The 17,957-nt window shown below is 53.5% G+C and overlaps 1 protein-coding gene across 6 annotated transcripts in view; it reads right to left on the reverse strand.

Annotated features, from left to right (window-relative positions):
* FANCA (FA complementation group A) overlaps positions 1-17,957 on the reverse strand; it is a 39,294-nt gene that overhangs the window by 1,891 nt on the left and 19,446 nt on the right. For 2 of the 6 annotated variants that reach the window (XM_061387042.1, XM_061387040.1), the window contains exons 21-42: positions 16,275-16,351; positions 15,037-15,150; positions 13,923-14,059; positions 13,574-13,644; positions 13,153-13,249; positions 12,888-13,075; positions 11,803-11,896; positions 10,770-10,946; positions 10,258-10,331; positions 8,898-9,026; positions 6,283-6,367; positions 5,251-5,414; positions 4,706-4,811; positions 3,969-4,025; positions 3,744-3,848; positions 3,013-3,125; positions 2,281-2,419; positions 1,447-1,509; positions 1,050-1,152; positions 623-698; positions 334-487; positions 135-227 (exon numbers count right to left, since the gene is read on the reverse strand). In XM_061387042.1, the coding sequence (XP_061243026.1) occupies positions 135-227; positions 334-487; positions 623-698; positions 1,050-1,152; positions 1,447-1,509; positions 2,281-2,419; positions 3,013-3,125; positions 3,744-3,848; positions 3,969-4,025; positions 4,706-4,811; positions 5,251-5,414; positions 6,283-6,367; positions 8,898-9,026; positions 10,258-10,331; positions 10,770-10,946; positions 11,803-11,896; positions 12,888-13,075; positions 13,153-13,249; positions 13,574-13,644; positions 13,923-14,059; positions 15,037-15,150; positions 16,275-16,351 (2,416 nt within the window). Of the gene's footprint in view, positions 1-123; positions 228-333; positions 699-1,049; positions 1,153-1,446; positions 1,510-2,280; positions 2,420-3,012; positions 3,126-3,743; positions 3,849-3,968; positions 4,026-4,705; positions 4,812-5,250; positions 5,415-6,282; positions 6,368-8,897; positions 9,027-10,257; positions 10,332-10,769; positions 10,947-11,802; positions 11,897-12,887; positions 13,076-13,152; positions 13,250-13,573; positions 13,645-13,922; positions 14,060-15,036; positions 15,151-16,274; positions 16,352-17,957 lie in introns of those variants that run through there. The other 4 variants (XM_061387043.1, XM_061387046.1, XM_061387044.1 and 1 more) reach the window with 4 other exon arrangements.

A 17,957-nucleotide genomic window follows, 5' to 3' on the forward strand; every position in this document is an offset into this window, starting at 1 on the left:
CTGGGCCCATTCTGCCCCCGTCCCTCCCGGGCCTGGATGCTGGATGCCAGCTTTCCCCAAGGCGTCCAGCATCCTCACGTCACACGGTGACATGGACCTAAACACAGACACCGTGGTGAGCACCTGGGGGTTACCTCTGCCACGTGCAAGAAGCTCCTTTCTGGGCACCGAGGTATCAATTGCAGCAGAAACAGACGGGCATTTGTTATCAGGCTTACGGGGTCACCCTAGAAAGAAGATGGGCAGTGCCAAGGTCAGGGTGCCCACAGCTGTGAACTGTGCCAGGAGCATCACCCTGGTCTGTCTGGAGATGGGGCCTGGCCCTGCACCTGCCTGAGTTGGGAGCTCCCTATCATGGGCCACAGTCCAGACTGCACCGGTCTCCCCGGCCACAAAGAGGCCAACAAGCTTCAGGTACATGTTGAGAGCAACGTGCAGGAAGGCATCTTCTGTGAGGAGGGCATCCTCGTCAAAGTAGGGAAGGAGGCTGAAGGCAGACACAGGTGTCAGGTGACGACCTCACACGTCTGACTGGGGCTGGTGGCAGGCAGCAGGGGCGCAGCCTCTCTGTCTTGAAGGACCCCTGCTCTCTCTCCCCTGACCTCCAGGCCCTGAGGGTTACCTGTAGAAGGCGACCGGCAGCAGCCTGACCTGGTGGTCGGGGGCCAGGCCAAGGAGGGTGCGCCCCAGGGGGACATCTGCAAAACCAAGAGGCTTGTCAGCAGCGTGGGGTCCTCCCATAGTGTCAGGGTCTCCAGGAGTTGTGTGCCTGCTGACCCAGAGGTGGCAACCTCACGCCACAGACTAGGGGGTAGGGGCTGGGTCTCTGAAATCCTCAGGGCTCCACTAAATTATTAAGTGAATCTGCATACTTAACCAAGAACATAAAGTTGCAAAAATGAGTTTTTAAAGTGAGCCCCAAGGAGGGCTCCTGCATAATCATTTGAAAGTTCCTTCTGAAGAGGACTGAGTCGGCTGCAGTCTGACCTGCTCCCGCCAGAGGGCTGGGGGCCAGCACAGACATGGCTGGCAGCCTCTGGATCTCTCACCCGCCTCCGTCAGCTGAAAGACCAGCAGCCAGGAAATCCTCCTCCTCTGCAGACACCCCAAGATGTCCGTACAGATGTCCAGAGCCCTCAGGGAACCAATGGCCTGTGACCCACAGAAAAACAGGAGAACTCAAAGGTGACAGTGGGCAAGGAGGGGGTGTCTACCTGGGGCCCTGCACAGACTTCAGGGTACAGGGTCTGAAGGGAGACCCCACAGGGCAGGCCCATGGCCTGGGGTTTTCTCTCCTGAGAAAGTTTTTGCCCCAAAGGTACCACACCTCCCCTGCTCAAGAGACCCAACTTAGGAGGTCTGCGGGGAAATGGGGATCCATGGTTTCAAGCGCCCTGGGGGCAGGGGCTCGCCACCCTGTCCAATGTGGGAGAGGGTCTGACTTACCTGTGGAGTCAGATATGAAGAGAGCAGGCCCATCAAGGAAAAGAAAAACAGGGAAACGAACAGCTACAAATGAAAACACATCCGCTTACAACATTAGACTACCTGTATTCTGTCCCTGAGAGTAACTATAAGTAAAAAACATTCCTCACTAATTGAGTGTTTATAGGCCTAGGTTAGAAATCTTTAGGGGAATCTTCACAGGAATAAAATTTCCAATCGCTTTTAGAGAATTTAATGGGTTATAAACAATTACTGCTTGGCGCCCATCTCTGTGGGTCTGTCAGGGGACAGTGGTCTGGAAGATACGGAGCCACTAAAAGCCTTCCAACAAAAACAGCCTGAAAAGTCTAAGAACAGATGCTCCCTGGGACTCTGTTACTTGAAATTCTAATCACTCAAACCCCACACAGCTCAGCAGTTGTTGTCAGGCAGGTGTATACAGCCTGAGCTTCTGGGGAGCTCTGGGTTTTAGAGAATCGGGTTCAGCTGGGTGCACCATGGCAGCTCCCAGTGGGGACATCAGCCTGCCCTCCGAGCAGCCCTCCTCCATCCAGCCCTGGTCTCAGCGAGCAGCTGAATGGGGTATAGGTACCTTGATGAGTGCCAGCCAGCCCTAACTGCCCCCTCCTAGGGATTATGGGGAGGATAAACGGTCAAATAAAAGCAGTTGAGAGTTAACCTGAAAGTAAGTCTTATCAAACCTGTACACCCAGGAAGGTTTGCTTCCAAATAAAGTCACAAGGACCCCAAACACTTGTGTGTCCTGGAAAAGCACAGTGTGTTAGATGAACCCTGAGAGAAGGTGACCCTCAAGGAAGAGGGTCTCATCCTTGCCTCCTCTCCTTGGCCATCCAGCTTCCCCAGCTCCTGCCGGAAGCTCTCCTTCCTGGCCCGTTGAATCGCAAAGTGCAGGGCAGCCGCGCAGAGCCAGGACGGGCCAGGTGCGGGGGACGGTGTGAGGGGGGAGGACACGCTGCACAGACAAGAGGAGTGTATTACCACAGGAACCCCTGCCCCCAACCTGGCTCTGCACAGACTGGCCCTATGCCCTGGACACAGGAAGCGGTGCAGCTTGCAGGGGGTCTCAGCTTTGTCAGGAGGGTGTGGAACGCAGGGTCGCCTGGAGCCCTTGCCCCGACCCCCTTCCCCCGATTCCCCAGAGTCTACACCGGCCTCCCACACAACCCCTGCCCCAATTGCACTGTGATGTTCAAGGTCCTTCAGCAGGTTAAAATGGACAAAAGTGAAAAACAATAAGTGCAGTGATTTAAGAAACTCCTGCTCTCTATATGATTAGAGTCAGTGGGCAGACTGGCTTTCCTTGTTTTCTGAGGTTTCCGGCATCCCTAACTCTTTGTGGGTGCCTGAGGGATGGAAATGGTCACAGAGGAAAATGTAAGGAGGCTGGAGAGGGCCAGCGATCTTCTCTGTGACCGTTAGGAGGGCACCCACTGGGAAGTAAGAGGAGACGGGTAGGTAAACACTGCACCTTGCAGGGACTGTCCAGAGGCCTCTCCAGCTCCCGAGATGCTGGGCAGGTCAACAAGAGCGTGCGCCCATACTCACCTCTCAGCGAAGAGGTGGGCCTCCTGCAGCTTCCGCAGCTCTGCAGGGAGCGGGCTCTGGGACCACCTCCTCCACCGGCAGTGCAGCTCGGGCTCCAGGCTCGACCACCACAGCTCATGGGAGAGAACGGGCACCGACAGTCATTCCCCACCACCAGGGCTCTTTGGAGACCTCAGTGACCCTGACCATCTGGGCAGGACACGTCCACCTGCTGGCTGACACCCACCCCCCCAAGCCTGGCTCTGCTCATCTAGTGCTTCCTAACCACAAGGACAGTGTCTCATCTACGGCCCAACACAACTCATCCTCAGAGGACGCACGGTTATCCAGGGAGCTCGGCATAGGACATGCTGCTCTGAAAGAATGGGGCTGTGCCCTCCCTCCTGACAAAACGAGAAGGGGTGAGAAAGCCCACAAGGGAGCCCCTCCTGAGGAACTTCGGAACGCCATGCAGAGGCCGGGCTGCAGGGGCCGAGCCGGCAGCTCCAGCCCAGAGCACACAGTGTGAACGACTCCTGTCGCTTGCTCTGGTACGGATGGACTCCTGTAACCCTGTCCTCCCACTCCAGTTCTCTCCCCACTGCTCCCGGCCATCTTCTCCTGACTTAACACCCACTGTGCCTGGGATCACACAGCCAGGAAGCCCTAGATGGACGTGCAGCCCCAGCCACACTGACCCTCATGGCACCTCACCAGGCCTGGGAGCTCCCGCAAGAAGATGGCAGGCCTACCAGAGCAGAGGTGAGCAGCAGGGGGCACTGGGTCTGGCAGGCGGTCAGGGCCAAGTCGGCTGCCAGGGATGGGTCTCTGCTTCGTGCACAGGTGTTGAGGAGCCCCTGGGGGAGGAGATGCCCACCACTGGGTTTGCATGTGGACCCTGGGAACCATTGTATACACAAGGGCCAGGCCAGAGGTCTGAGCAGTGACACGGGAGGGGTGGAGGGAACTGGAATTACCCTGAAGAAGTGGGCGGTGATGTCGTGGGTGAGGGCACCATCATGGGAGAAGTTCCTCTGCAAGACAGTAGAGGCTGGTGAGGAAGGAAGGCGGTGGACGGGGGTGGGCGGCCATGTGCTGTCCCTCCTCCCCCAGCACCTGGCTGCTTTCACAGGCCGTTCTCAGAGCTTGAGGGGGAACAGCCTCCAGAACGAACTTGAACAGAAAATCTCACCTCATTTCTGTTGCTCCCCAGTTACCCTATAAGCTCCACACAGATGACCAGAACCTCAGATCAACCTCCAACCACATGGTGCAATTTTACAAAGCCTCCTGCGGTGGGCACAGCACCTCCCTGTCCCTGACTGTGCACAAGTAAGGGAGGGCACCCTTTGGAACCTGAAGAGCCAGGTGTGGGCACTGTCTGGCTTTTGTGCCCAGAGGTGAAGCGGGCAGGTCGGTCAGCACTTCTGGGGCCCAAACTGCTAACCTGGGGAAGCTTCTGTGAAGGAGTCGTGTTCCAGAGAGAGCACTGGCCCCAGTCTCTGGCCTTGCCGCCAGTGTCCAACAGGGTGAAGGACTCCCTGTGGCTCCAAGTGCCACAGCCTATCCTCAGTGACCTGCTGCAGGTGGGACTTATACCGAGGCCGCTGGCTCCATGTCACCACAGATGCACTCCTGAACTTTCCCCAGAACTAGTCTACGGTGCCCACATGGCCCCCAGCCCCGCACCTGACCTTGCTCGCTCCACACCTACCAACTCTGAGTTGACCAAGTGGAAGAAATCAGTGCAGCTGGGGGCGGCTGGCTGCTCCGCACGGGGGCTGCTGACCAGCATGGAGGGGGGCAGGCCGAGGAGAGTGCTGGGAGGACAGAGGTGTGGACAGTCACCCCCGAGAGCAATGCTTGGAGCAGCAGCCACCCTCCCAGCCTGTTGGGAACTGGCCCTAGTCTGTGGCCCATCCCTCCCTGGAGGGCCTGGGCTCCTGTGCTGCTGGGTCCACAGACACCACTGTGCTTCCCCAAAGCAGCCATGCAGTTTCATGATGACCCAGGGTGGGAGCAGTGTGCGAACCAACGAGCTCACTAGCCTGGGAAGGATGTCAATTCACAGCTCAGTTGTGATGAAGCTGCTGTGAGGACCCCTGAGCCCACATTCGATGTGAAGCCTTTGAACTCAAGGGATCCTGGGCCCAGACCCTGCTCTCCAGGGGACTCCCGGGGAGAGGCCAGCCCAGAGACCCGCAACTAGAGGGAAGAGAAGCCAAAGTGGGGAGAGACCCTGGGACACGACCGTGTTACCGTTTGCAGGTGAGCAGCTCCCGCTGTCTCTGGAGGCGGCTGGCCATGTCCCACCCGTGAGTCAGGGCCTGGAGGCGTCTGCGGAAAACTCCAAAGAGAAAGTGTCCGTGGGGAGCAGCGTGGCCGAGGGGCGCAGGGCCCTGCTCCAGGTCAGCAGCCATCTCCTGGAGACGGCAGCAGATGAAGAGCACCCGTCTCCTTATCGTTCTGTCACACGCGACCTCTAACCCCACGACTCCTGCCGCGGCCGCCCTCCCGGGTACTTTCTTCCACTTCCCGTTACGATGGACGCAGAGGACACACGTCCCTTTTGTGTGGAGTGTTAGGATCTCCCTTTCATCCTCCACATTTTCTAAATTCAGGCACTTTTAAAGAGAGATAGCGGGAATTCCAGATCCCATAAGACAGAGCTGTGTCGGCACGTCCACAGTTACAGACTCCCAGTGTACAGCCGGCGAGAAGGACAGGCCTGGTCTGCCCTCTGACCCCAGAGCCCACTCTCAGGAGATCTGGGCAGCAGCATGCTGACAGAAAGGCACTTTTCACTGCAGGATGAGAACCTGAAGGGCTTCTGCACCCTTCTCAGTATTCCTGCCTCAGTGACAAGTGACCCGGGAAACAGAAGGGGCTGTATTCCAAACTCTAAATACTCAGCCAAGTGGAGGGTTATTTATATCAGTTCTCAAGAGTCTGACCTCCTAGCGCAGCACCCAGAGTTAAAGAGCAGAGAATGGGAGTAGCAACCAAGTTACTACTGAAGTCCATATTTTTACTTCCTGTTTTCAAATCTTAAATGTCCTAAAGCCTGGAGATGCTTCCTGTATTTCATCTTTCATTTTTGTGTTCCTTTGACGTTCATGGTGACATGAGTTCACAGAACACATGGTCTCTGGTCTGAGTGACCATGTCTGTGACTCAGGCTTTCATTCTGCTTAGAAAAGGCATCTGGACTCACTGGATACTCAATAAATATCATGATAGCACATGGCTTCGATGCAGTGGACACACTGAGTTTTGCATTTTCTAACTCACCTGCAATCTGGAAAAAATGTCCCGATTTCCTTTGCAGCCACTGAGAACCAAATCAGAATTCTCTGAGTGATGATGACTCCTCGAACTGAAATGAAAACACACTGAAAGCCTCCTTAGTGTCTCCTATCTGTGCTGGGCTACCTCTTCTTCTGCCTCCAGTATGGCCTGTAGTCACAGGGCCAGGGAGTACCCAGGGACCACAGCGCACGCACAGTGCCCCAGCAACAGCACAAAGCCAGCAACCAGCTCCAGCGACACATCAAAATGATTACACAACCAACTGGGATTTATCCTAAGAATGCAACGTTGGCTTAATATGCAAAAATCAATTAATGCAATAAACATAAGTAAAATAGAAAACCAAAACCCACACAGATAAAACATTAGGTCCAACACCATCTCATGACTAAAAAAATAAACTAACTAGGAGTAAAAGGGACCTTCCTCAACCTGGCAAAGGGCATTTATGAAGAACCCACAGTTCACGTTGTACTCAATGATGACAGACTGAAAACTGTTCTCCCAAGACCAGGACCAGGACGAAGTGTCTGTTCCTACTGCCTCCAGTGAGCATTGCACTGTAAAGTTCTAGACAGGACAACTCAGCAAATAAATCAGCACATAAAAGTCATTTGGATTGGAAAGGAAAAGGTTAAACCATCTCTATTCACAGATGACAAGACCTTATACATAGAAAAATCATAAAAAATTAACAATAAAAAGCCATCTGAGCAAATAAGTGAAATTAAAGCAATGATCCCATTTACAATGGTGCTAAAAAAAGAAAAATACTGCAGAATAAATTTAATCAAGGAGATGCAAGACTTGCACACTGAAAACTATAAAACACTGTTGAAAAATATCAAAGATGACCTAAACAAATGGAAGGACCCAAACTGATATACAGATACAGTGCAGTCATTATCAGAATCCCAGCTCATTTTGTACAAATTGATAAGCTGATCCTAAAAGTCCAGATGGAGCTGCAAGGGCTCCAGAACAATCTTGATAAAGAAGGACAAAGTTAGCGGACCCATGTCTTCCAATTTTACTTCCTTGTTTATTTTTTGGCTGCACCGTGCAGTTTGTGGGACCGTAGTTACCCAAGGCAATGGCACCCCACTCCAGTACTCTTGCCTGGAAAATCCCATGGACGGAGGAGCCTGGTAGGCTGCAGTCCATGGGGTCACGAAGAGTCGGACACAACTGAGCGACTTCACTTTCACGCACTGGAGAAGGAAATGGCAACCCACTCCAGTGTTCTTGCCTGGAGAATCCCAGCGATGGGGGAGCCTGGTGGGCTGCCGTCTATGGGGTCGCACAGAGTCAGACATGACTGAAGCGACTTAGCAGCAGCAGCAGTTACCCAAGGATTGAACCCAGGCCCTTAGCAGTAAAAGCATGGAGTCCTAACCACTGGACTGCCAGAGAATTCCCACATTTTCCAGTTTTAAAACTTATTACAAAGCTATAGTAATCAAAATAGTGTGGTCCTGGCATAGGGATAGATGTAAAAATAAGCAGAACAGAGTTGAGAGTCCAGAAGTAAACTCTCACACATATGGTGAGTGGACTTTTGACAAGAGTAACAAGACCATTCAATGGGGAAAGAACAGTCTTTTCAGCAAAAAGGGCAATTGGACATTCACATCCAAAAGAATGGGGCTGGATCTCTACCTCACATCTTACAAAAAATTTACTCAACAGACTTCCCTGGTGGTTCAGTGGTTAAGAATCTGCCTTGCAGGGGATGTGGGTTCCATGCCTAGTCAAGAAACTAAGATCCCACATGCCGAGGCACAACTGAGCCTGTGGGCTGTAACTGGAAAGTCTGTGTGCCTCATGGAAAGTCTGTGTGCCTCAACTAAGACCTGATGCAGTCAAATAAATAAATTTAGGGGAAAAAAAAGTAACTCAAAATGGATCAAAGGCCCAAAAGCTAAAACTAAAAACAGATGAATATGGCTTCTTCAAAATGTAAAACTTATATGAATCAAAGTACTCTATTAAGGGAGTGAACCAATGACTTTAAGGGATGGGAGAAAGCATCTGTGATTCACGTGTCTCAGGGGACCTGGCATCTGGACTATATAAAGAACCCTTAAGACTCAACAAACAAATAGCCCAATTGTAAACGGGCAAAGGATCTGATCAGACATCTGTCCAAAAAAGATAAATAAATGGTCAACACTGTGAGCCATCAGGGAAAAGTAAATCAAAACCATAACAAGATAACACCACATATCACCTGGACACAGCATATGTTCCCAACCAGGAGGACGATGAGACTGAACAGGCCGTGTCAGACGCCCACAGCCTGCACAGTCCAGACGGGACTGGGAAGGCCTGCCTCTTGTGGCAGCCAGTCCACACTGGTACTTCCTGCACTGTGGGTGGTGACACTGGCACCCACCACCTACTAGACCTTTTATTCTCCTCACGTTTGCTGACCAGGTGATGCACAGAGAAAAAGATGATACCAGAAGCTTGCCTTCACTGCGAAGATTCAAACTTGTTATCAGATATGTCCAAATGTGTGGACCGAGAGAAATAAAAACATTCTTAGAGCTACCAAAATCAAAACACCCATGCCTCTGGGCACCAACGTTCCTAACCTTTGGCAGAAGTCCATGAGCACGTCGACCAGGGTGGTGCAAGCAGCTTCCAGGTCTCCATCGCAGCCACCGGTGGCAGAGGGCATGGGGAGGAAGTGCTGGTGGATGGCCCACTGCTGGAAGTCCTGCCTACAATGCAAATGCCAGTGTCTGTGCCTAGGGAGGCCGCCTCAGCTGGAGGGGTTGGGGACTGCAGGTGCACGGCTGTTGAGCTGGGGGCAGAGGGGGCGTCTGTACTGGCTGGTCCAGCAGCAGAGCATCCAGATGTGGACCAGGCGCCACAGTGCTAAGACCACAGCACTGGCAGCCACCAGTGCTGCAGTCTGCCCCCACAGGGAGACCAGAACCCGAGCAGGGCCTCGGCCACGACCACAAGAGGAAGGGGGCACTGCAGTGAGGAGTAAGAAAGGAGGCCCCAACCTGACTCCTCACCGACAGCACAGTGGCCTGAGGGAGAGCTAAGAAGGCGTACTCTGGAGCTGCACACCAGGACGCTGGAGAGGAGGGAGGCCCCGGGCCCATGAGCATAGGAAGGAAGTGCTCAGGAAGCAAGCCGGGCACAAAGCTGATAGGTGGGAGCGCCCCACCAGCCCCTCCACCCCCACCCTCTGAGCTGCAGAGGCATTGTCGTCACTCCCACTCCTGTTTGCCATCATCCCTAAGCCTACTTGTTCCACCAGAATCTGACACCACATCACAACATCTCCATGTGCGGGAACGTCTCTGACCACACCACAGATGGCGGCCTGAGGACAGCCACCCCTGCTGCGAAGCCCCTCAGCACACACCTGAGCCCCAAACAGCATACCTTATGGCTCAGCCATCTCGTTCACCCGCCCCGAGACCCACAGGGGCCCCGGGACCCACAGGGCTCAGACCCCAATTTGCTCACTCCTGTTGCCACGCCTTGAAGCCAGCAATTGGTGAAGCCATGCCCACCCTCCCCCTCCTTGGCTGACACCAGCTGAGATCTTTGTGGCTCCCTGACCATGGCCCTCTGGGGTTTAGACTCTTTGTTCCTCACCCGGCAGCACCTGCTCCCACAGCCCTGCTGTATCTCCCTGCCTGCCTCCGGGCTGCAGTCCCTCAGTAGGAGTGCCCACTCAGGGCCAATGGGGCAGAAGCGCAGGCGGGGAGCCCCGTCTGTTTTGTTCACGCTACATCCCTAGCTCCCAGAACATTCTAGAAGTATCTGCCAAACCACAGGAGCTCAGGAAGTATTCCTTGAATAATAGAATGAATAAAATTATATTCACAGACTATACTATAACAGACTGTATGTTAAGCTGAACATTAAATTGAGGATATCATGACACAAAACAGTGTAACGTTTTAAAGGGCAAATCCTTTAAGCACTTACCTTTCTGTATCTGAAAGAGAATCAACTTCAGGCTGAATTTCTATTTCCAGTTGTAACCAGTCTCTATAAGTCAACTGAGAGAAAAAGCTCAAGTGACCACCATGCCAAGGACGGTGCACAGGAGCCACAGGGCGGGCTGTGAATGTGGCTCTCATGGCAGCTGGAGGTCTCCTGTGTCTCAGACCCTCTCGCCACTTCCCAGTGTTAGACAGGGAGCTTGGCATGAAGCCCCAAGAACCAGTCATTTAACCCTGAAAGTGAAGCTAACTGAAACTTTTCAAACTGGTCTTCAACTGCATCCTCCACATTGCTGCCTGGCTCTGGACAGATCGTGGCATCTGCATAACTCGTTTCAGCTCACCGAATTGGGCATATAACATGAAGCTTCCAGCAGCTGCACAGCACTTGCCCTGTCTTTAAATTCTGGGGCAGCTCACATGTCCACAGAGACCAACCTCAAAACCTCACACTGTGTGTAGCAGGTGTCCCAGGGAGGGGACTGCAGGACGTACCTGGAGCCCCTCCTGCTTGAGCAGTTCCTTCAGGGCTCTTTGCTTCCACAGGCAGAGCGCGGCTCTCCGCCAGTCCACGGAGGGCAGGCACAGGGGCCTCCAGGGTAGGCTGGCCGGGTCCTCCTGAGACGGGGGGTCTCGAGCTTCTGGGAACCATCTGAACATGATGAACTGGAACTGAAAAAAGCCAGTGGCGTGTGTGCTGTGAGGCTGGCCATGCTCGGCTGGCAGTGGGGAGCCCCTGCTCTTCAGATGGCACTTCAGGGGGCAGCAGCTCTGACTGCACATGTGAGGCCGCTGTGTCCTGCAGCCGTGCTCAGCCGTCCCCTGAGGCTTGCTGGCACTGGGGTCTGTGTGAGATGCTCCCAGGTGATGGACAAGCCACCTGTCTTTCCTTAGGAGACAGAAACCCCTGCCCTGTGCTGCCGGAGTCACAGGCAGCACAAGAGGACCATGGCAGCTTGGGACCTGAGGTGGGCTTCCTCTTCTGGGAAGCCACTCCCCCTGACCTGCTCCAATCCCACACTGTGAAACTGTGGTACCAGCCCCCAGGCTGCTCCTGACAAGGCAGCTCCCAGCAGGGCCCAGGAGTCCAACACCAAGCCTGGAACTGAGAAGCAGGCTCACTGCCCAGGGGACAGGCTCACTGCCCAGGGGACAGGCTCCCTGGAACTCTGCACGTGCCGCAACCCCGGCTCCCGCTGGAACGGACAGCCCTGCCACCCTTGACACAGAATCCCAACACACAGTCTCCAGGGCTATCTTTAGAGGAAGTATAGGGTGCCTCTTTACCTGGGAAGACGCTACTTATGACTACTGAGCCAATTTTATAAACGGGAGGGACATCTGTGGTTCACCTTACACCCCCTTCTCTTAACTCAGCCAGTGAGAAAAGGCAGAAGGCGGTGGCTCCCAGGAGAGAGCCCGCCACAGACCAAGGCGGTGCTGAGCACGAGATGGAGCCCACACAGCCTCGGGCCAGAGACCCGTAGAAAACAGGAACTCGGCCGAGAAAGGAACCCAGAAGACTCACCTTTTTTATAAGGCCAGGAGACAGACAGCTGTGCAGAAGCTCATGTGACTGGGAAAACTTACACAAGGAATAAGAAATTGCTGCTGTAGAAAATCTGAAAATAGAAAACGGAAATTATAACACAGAAACAGGATCCACACAAAATACAGGGTGGAAGTCAGCATGAGTCACATGAAGTGAACCAAGGGCATCCAGGACCCCCACCCCACCCCCTAGTAATGCATCTTGGAAAATGTAAACACGCAAGCACTCCACGTAAGGGCTTGCTTCCCCAGCGTGTTGGGGAGGGCGTGCTCCGTGAGGTTCATGAGCATGACCACACATTGTTTGCCGTTCCTGCCTATAAGGACCTCCAAGCCAGGGAGAAGTGGGTCCAGTTGCAGCCTCAGCTCTGCCCACCCATGGTGGCTCAGACGAGTCGGGCAGAGGCTAGAGGCCAGCAGGGAGTCTGGGTAGTGAGGACAGGGCCTGATTCCCGGGGGCCTCATTAGTGAGAGCTGCTCCTGTGCTTGGCTCTCCCTGTCTGCTGACGTCAGCTAAGTCCGCAAGCCAAGACCCTGCCCCTGCCAACATCCCTCCCACCAGAGTCTGGCTTCTGTCCTGACTTCAGTCTGTTCACGTCAGCAGCTGCAGAAAGCCCCAGGTCTCTGCCATAGGGTGGCCACTCTCACCCCAGCCATCTCTCACACCTGCCAAGCCTGGTGCTGGGCTCCCTGCAACGGCTGGGTCCTGGGAGAGGTTCTGGCACTTTGTGTGCAGTGACGGGACAGCCATGCGTGCAGAAGAGTCCCCCAGAGAAAGCTGCTCACCACAGGGAGACCCCAGAACTGAACCTGAGGGACAGGTCCACCCAGCTGCTGGCCACCCAGCCTAGAGAAGGACACCTGCAGCCCAGAGCCAGCGTCTCCAAAGGCAGGGAGCAAGGCAGGATGACTTCACTGTCCTAACCAGAGATACCAGCATGCGCCCAGATACATCCAGACAAGGTTCCTTTCGGGAGGTGTGGACCAGCACAGTGTGGAACACGTGTTGTCCGTGCTGTGCTGTCTGAGGAACACATGTTACTACTGACAAGGTGTACTTACTTCAGACACAGGGCCGAGGCCTGCTGGGCTGTGCAGGGCAGGAGGCTGTCAATGAACTCAGGGATGGGCAGGCCCCTGGCAGGGGCTGGAGGACCCACGTGCACCTTGGGGAGCTCAGACCTGGACTCACCCAGGTGAACAGCCAGCGCAGCCAAGCCCAGCACGTGTGAGGCACTCAGGCTTGGGCCCTAAGAGAGAAAAGGTGTTCGGTGCTGGGGGGCCGGGTGGGGGACCCACTCCCAGCTGGAGGGAATGGCAGCCCTACCTGGTGATGGAGCAGCTGGCAGAGCCTGGTGAGCACGGCTGGCAGGAACCTGTGTCCACACAGGGCCCTCACGAAGTGGGTGGCCCAGGGGCCCTGCCTATGGGGACAGCCATAGAGAACAGGGCAGTGGCAGTCCCAGCCCTCCCAGCCCTTCCAGAGCCCATGGATGAGCAGGCAGGCACCGCAGACCCAGAAAGAGCCAAGTCACTCCCCAGACAGCAGGCTCACCTGCTGCGAGGCTGCCTTGCCCACGTGCCTGTAGTACATCAGCCCCCAGCCCTCCCCGCCCTCCCCCAGTGCAGCAGGACATCGGGGGTGGCCCAGGGCCCAGAGCTGGACCAAGACCGATGGCCTCTCATCAGGAGCACCAGGCCACCCTCCGGGCAGCTCCAACCACCCGCTGGGACCACCCAGCCTCTACCTGTCCGGTGGGGCGACACTGGAGGCTGCCATGAGGTTCTGACAAAAAGACGTCAGCAGGAGGTCCACCACCTGAGAGGAAAGGTTTTGTCAGAGCATTTACACCCCGGAGACACAGGATCAGGGCTAAGCTCACGAGACTACGAAACAGGCTGCTGCCCAGAGAGAAGGCTGCCACTCCCAGGTCATAGGAACCCCCAGACCCTAGGAAGGTCCCCCGGGGTCATGATGGGATGTGTTGGTGGAGAACAGGGTCGGCAGACCTGCCCACACCTTCGTCCCAAATGCAGAGTCTGCACGCAGACAATACCAAACCCTCAACTCACTCACACATGGTCTCCCACACTCACCCTCTGCTCCAGCGGCTGCAGCTTGGGGGCCTGGATGCTGAGCTGCACCGGGGCCGCCTCGTCACTGCTGACATCCTCGCTGAGGCCCAGGACAGAGTGGAGCCTCTCGGAGACCATGGCCACCTGAGCTGATAGCTCTACGAGGGAGGGACTGCCATGAGCAGGGGCGTCCCTGCCCCCACTGTGTCTACACCACCCTCCACTTGCATCGCCTGCCACCTCTGCAGGCGCTGACACCTGCTGCAGCCCCTCGGCCCAGCCTTGGTGTCCCCCAGGACCACAGGCTGCAGGGGCAGTGTTAGGAAGGGCCATGCTGGCCACAAGGGGATGTCCTGGGCCCGCAGGGTGACCACAGCTGCGGTAGAGCTAACCACACAAGGCTGGGACTGTGAAAACCATGTGTCACTTCTGACCCTCAATTTTAACTCCTCACAGGCTTCCATGTTCTCTGCAGGTCAGATGTGAACGTACATACATTATATGCGTTCACAACATACCTAATTTTTTTGATATCTCTAGGCTACATGGTTTATCTGCAAGTTTTTTCAAATTGTCATTTACCTCTGAAAAATTAAGTATATTTACTGAAAATAATCTGCATATACTGAATGGACCTGTGCAGTTAAAAACATGGCTTATTTATATTAGTTTCTGCCTTTAGCATAACAAAGTCTAAAACTACTGGAACTGAGCACTTTATTTTGTGGCCACTGCGTGCTCTGAACTGCACAGACTGGTTCTCCAGGTCCCCCAGAGGAGACAGCCCAGGAGCAGAGACCCAGTGCTGAGGGCTGGAGGTGCCGGGCAGTGGAGGTCAGAAAGAAAGCCATACCCAGCCCAGCACACGGCTTTCTCCTCTACATCACCTATCCCACCAGTGCCAAGGAGAGAAAGTTCACCTTCTGCCAAGGCTTGGGACAGCCTGCATGTCAGAAACAAGGCTGCGTCCTCCACACCCACCAGGCCATGGTCAGGCTTTGTGACAGATGCTGAGCTCAGGGAACGCAATGACCACTGTGGCTCAGGGACCAGCCATGAACTTGAGCGCACGGGACATGCCTTCCCACCCACAAACACCCACTGTGGACAGTCCTGCCTGCAGCCCCCTCCTCACCGTCATGCTGGGTGGGGTCCGTCATAGAGGCCCTGAACTCCTGCAGGGCAGCCATGAGCAGGTCCAGTGGCTCCTCTGCACAGCTGGGCTCCACCTCCCCTCCCTGGGCTGCATCTGAGAGGCGGGAGGTGATTTTCACAATTGGGCTAGACAGCAAGCACATGGAAGTTTAGGAAAAAACCACGGTTCTATGCACATCATCGCCGCCAAGTGTAAAATGCACATACGTAATAAAAAAGACCAAACGCTTGTGGAGGGAGGCTGGGCTGGGGGTATGAATTATGGACAGATGATGGTCAAACTGATGATGATGTTTCTTAAACTTTTAAGTAACATTGTGATACTGTTTTTTACCATAGGATGTTAAGATGAAATGTTAGAGGGAATTACCAGCCCTCAACATACATTTAAAAGGTTCTAGAAGCCCTTTTCCAAAAGCAGGACCAGAGATCAGGAAGAGAGGCAAGGCTGCTCTTGGCTGTGGACACAGCCCTCCAGCCCCTTGGCACCTCATCAATGAGATGTTCTGATACGGGTCCAAACAGGTGTGGGTCCCCTTGGCCATCAGAACCTGTGGCAGACTCTGTGAGAGTGTTCTGCCAGACAGAATCAGAGAACAGAGTTGCAGGCAGTCAGTCAGCCTAACTGGCCAGCAGGCAGCAGAGGCTTTGACCAGCAAACAGCAGCACCATCTCAACACTGATAGACCAGGCCCTGTGCAGATGGCACCTTGCTCCTGGGGGGTGGGGTAGGGACAGTGTCCCCGGCTGCTCCAGGTCTGATGCATTCTTGGCCCAGGTCTACATCATTGTCCCCTAGAAGCAGCAAGATCCCCACCAACATCACAAAGAGCTGAGGCAGACCCCCAGTAGGACACGGTGCAGAACCAACACCATGACCTCAGCCTGGCTGGTCACCTAAATGTAAAGCTCGAATCAGATGGGCAACAGAAACCACGTTACAACCTCAGTGGGGCACACAAAGATGACCGTCAAGTGGACTTGGTACCACTTCCTTCAGGAAGTGTACGGCAGGTACTTCCCGGCTGAGACCTGAGAGGGTTGATATCACAGGCAGCCCTCCGGGTGTCACAACCATCCTGGGGCTGAGCCAGTCAGTCTCTGAAGCCACAACTCTGACCAGACCAAGCATGACATGACCAGACCAGAGGGACTACGGCTCCACCGACAACGTCTCGTGATTCGGGAAGCGGAGATGGGCACAAATGAGGACCACACCTTCTGGCTGCTTCTGTCCGGCAGTGGAGCAGGCTTGGCGGTAGGCGGAGTACAGGGCTGGGGGAATTTTATCCGCTCTGGGTCAGAAGCAAACAGTAAAATAGTCCATTGCAATTTAAATTGATTCTCAAGGTTACAATTCCAGAAACTATCAGAAAACACAAATATGCAATACAGTAAACTATACGACACATAAACAGATTATACAACACCACACCACGTGACTCTACTGAATAATACATGCTACATAAACGTCTGCCAATGGTTTTTGTTGGGCAGAGAGATTAGAAATGATGTTCACTTCTCTCAGTCAAGTTTTGGTAATTCTCACATTTTAAAGGTGAAATTAATTACTTTTAATGAGAAATGCTAAGAAAAACACCCAATTAATGTTTACGACACTCAAAATATAAGTCCAGTGATGATGCAGGGCAGCTACAGGGCATGGACCCAGGTGGCATGCCCTCATGGCACAAGGACGAGTCCAAAGACAAGAGCCACGGAGTCACCTTCAGAGGAGTGGAAGTCACAAGTGGCCCAGTTATGAGACACATGACAGCAGCATGGTCTGCAGGACACTCCCCTCCACACACACTGTGCTGCAAACTGTGATGACAAGACTCAAGCAGAACAGAGAGAGACCTGCTGCGGTCTAGAGTATGACTGTGCACAGGGGCTGGAGACTAGGAGCTGAGGGGCACCGCCTTCTGCCCTGGGGTCAGTACAGCCTTTAGCCCAAAGTCAGAAACCAGTGCAATTAAAAAGAGCAAACTCAAGGAAACAGAGAAATCCACAGAAAAGAAACTGAGTCATTGCTTTCATTAACATCTTCAGAGAGATAAGACATAGCACTGCATCTATGAAACAAGAATGGATTGCTGGGGGTTTCCCTGGAGGCTCAGTGGTAAAGAATCTGCCTGTCAATGCAGGAGACAAGGGTTTGATCACTAGTCCAGGAAAATCCCACATGCCATGGAACAGCCAGTGCTTCACAACTGGTGAGTGTGTGCCTTAGAGCCCATGCTCCACAAGAGAAGCCACCACAATGAGAATCCTGTGCACCACAGCTAGAGTGGCCCTTGCTTGCTGCAACTAGAGAAAACCTCACACAGTAACAAAGACCCAGCACAGTCAAAAACAGATTGTATTAAAAAAGGAATGGACTGCTGTACAAAGAAATATCTGATGGCAGAAATGAAACACTCAGTAAAAGTACCTACAGATAAACTTTAAGAAATCTCCCAGAAAGGAGAGGGAAAACAAAATGAAACAGATATGCAAAATATGACAAAAGAGGAAAAAGTCAGAAGACACTTCAGGAAATATAACACCTAAAAAAGAGAAGTTCCAAGAAGGAAAAAGACACAGAGGAAACTTTCAATGACATGAACCAAGATAAAATAATCAGAGTCTGGGACTGGCTTCAAAACCATCCAGAATACTGAGTGGGTAAATGAATTTGAAGGCTAAAGATGAAACAAGATTGGTCATTTATTGATAACTATTAAATCTGGGTGACAGATTCTATTCTGCTTTTCTGTCTTAAATTTTTCATAAAATTTTAAAAAAGGGTTTTAAATATCCAAGAAAATTCCTCAGTACTGAAGAATATGAACTTCCAGATTAAAAGCCCCACCACATGGGGCTTCTGCAAGCTTCTACACCTTGCTCCAGTCCATGCCT

This window comes from Bos javanicus, chromosome 18 (assembly GCF_032452875.1).
Source record: "Bos javanicus breed banteng chromosome 18, ARS-OSU_banteng_1.0, whole genome shotgun sequence".
Taxonomy (NCBI): domain Eukaryota; kingdom Metazoa; phylum Chordata; class Mammalia; order Artiodactyla; family Bovidae; genus Bos; species Bos javanicus.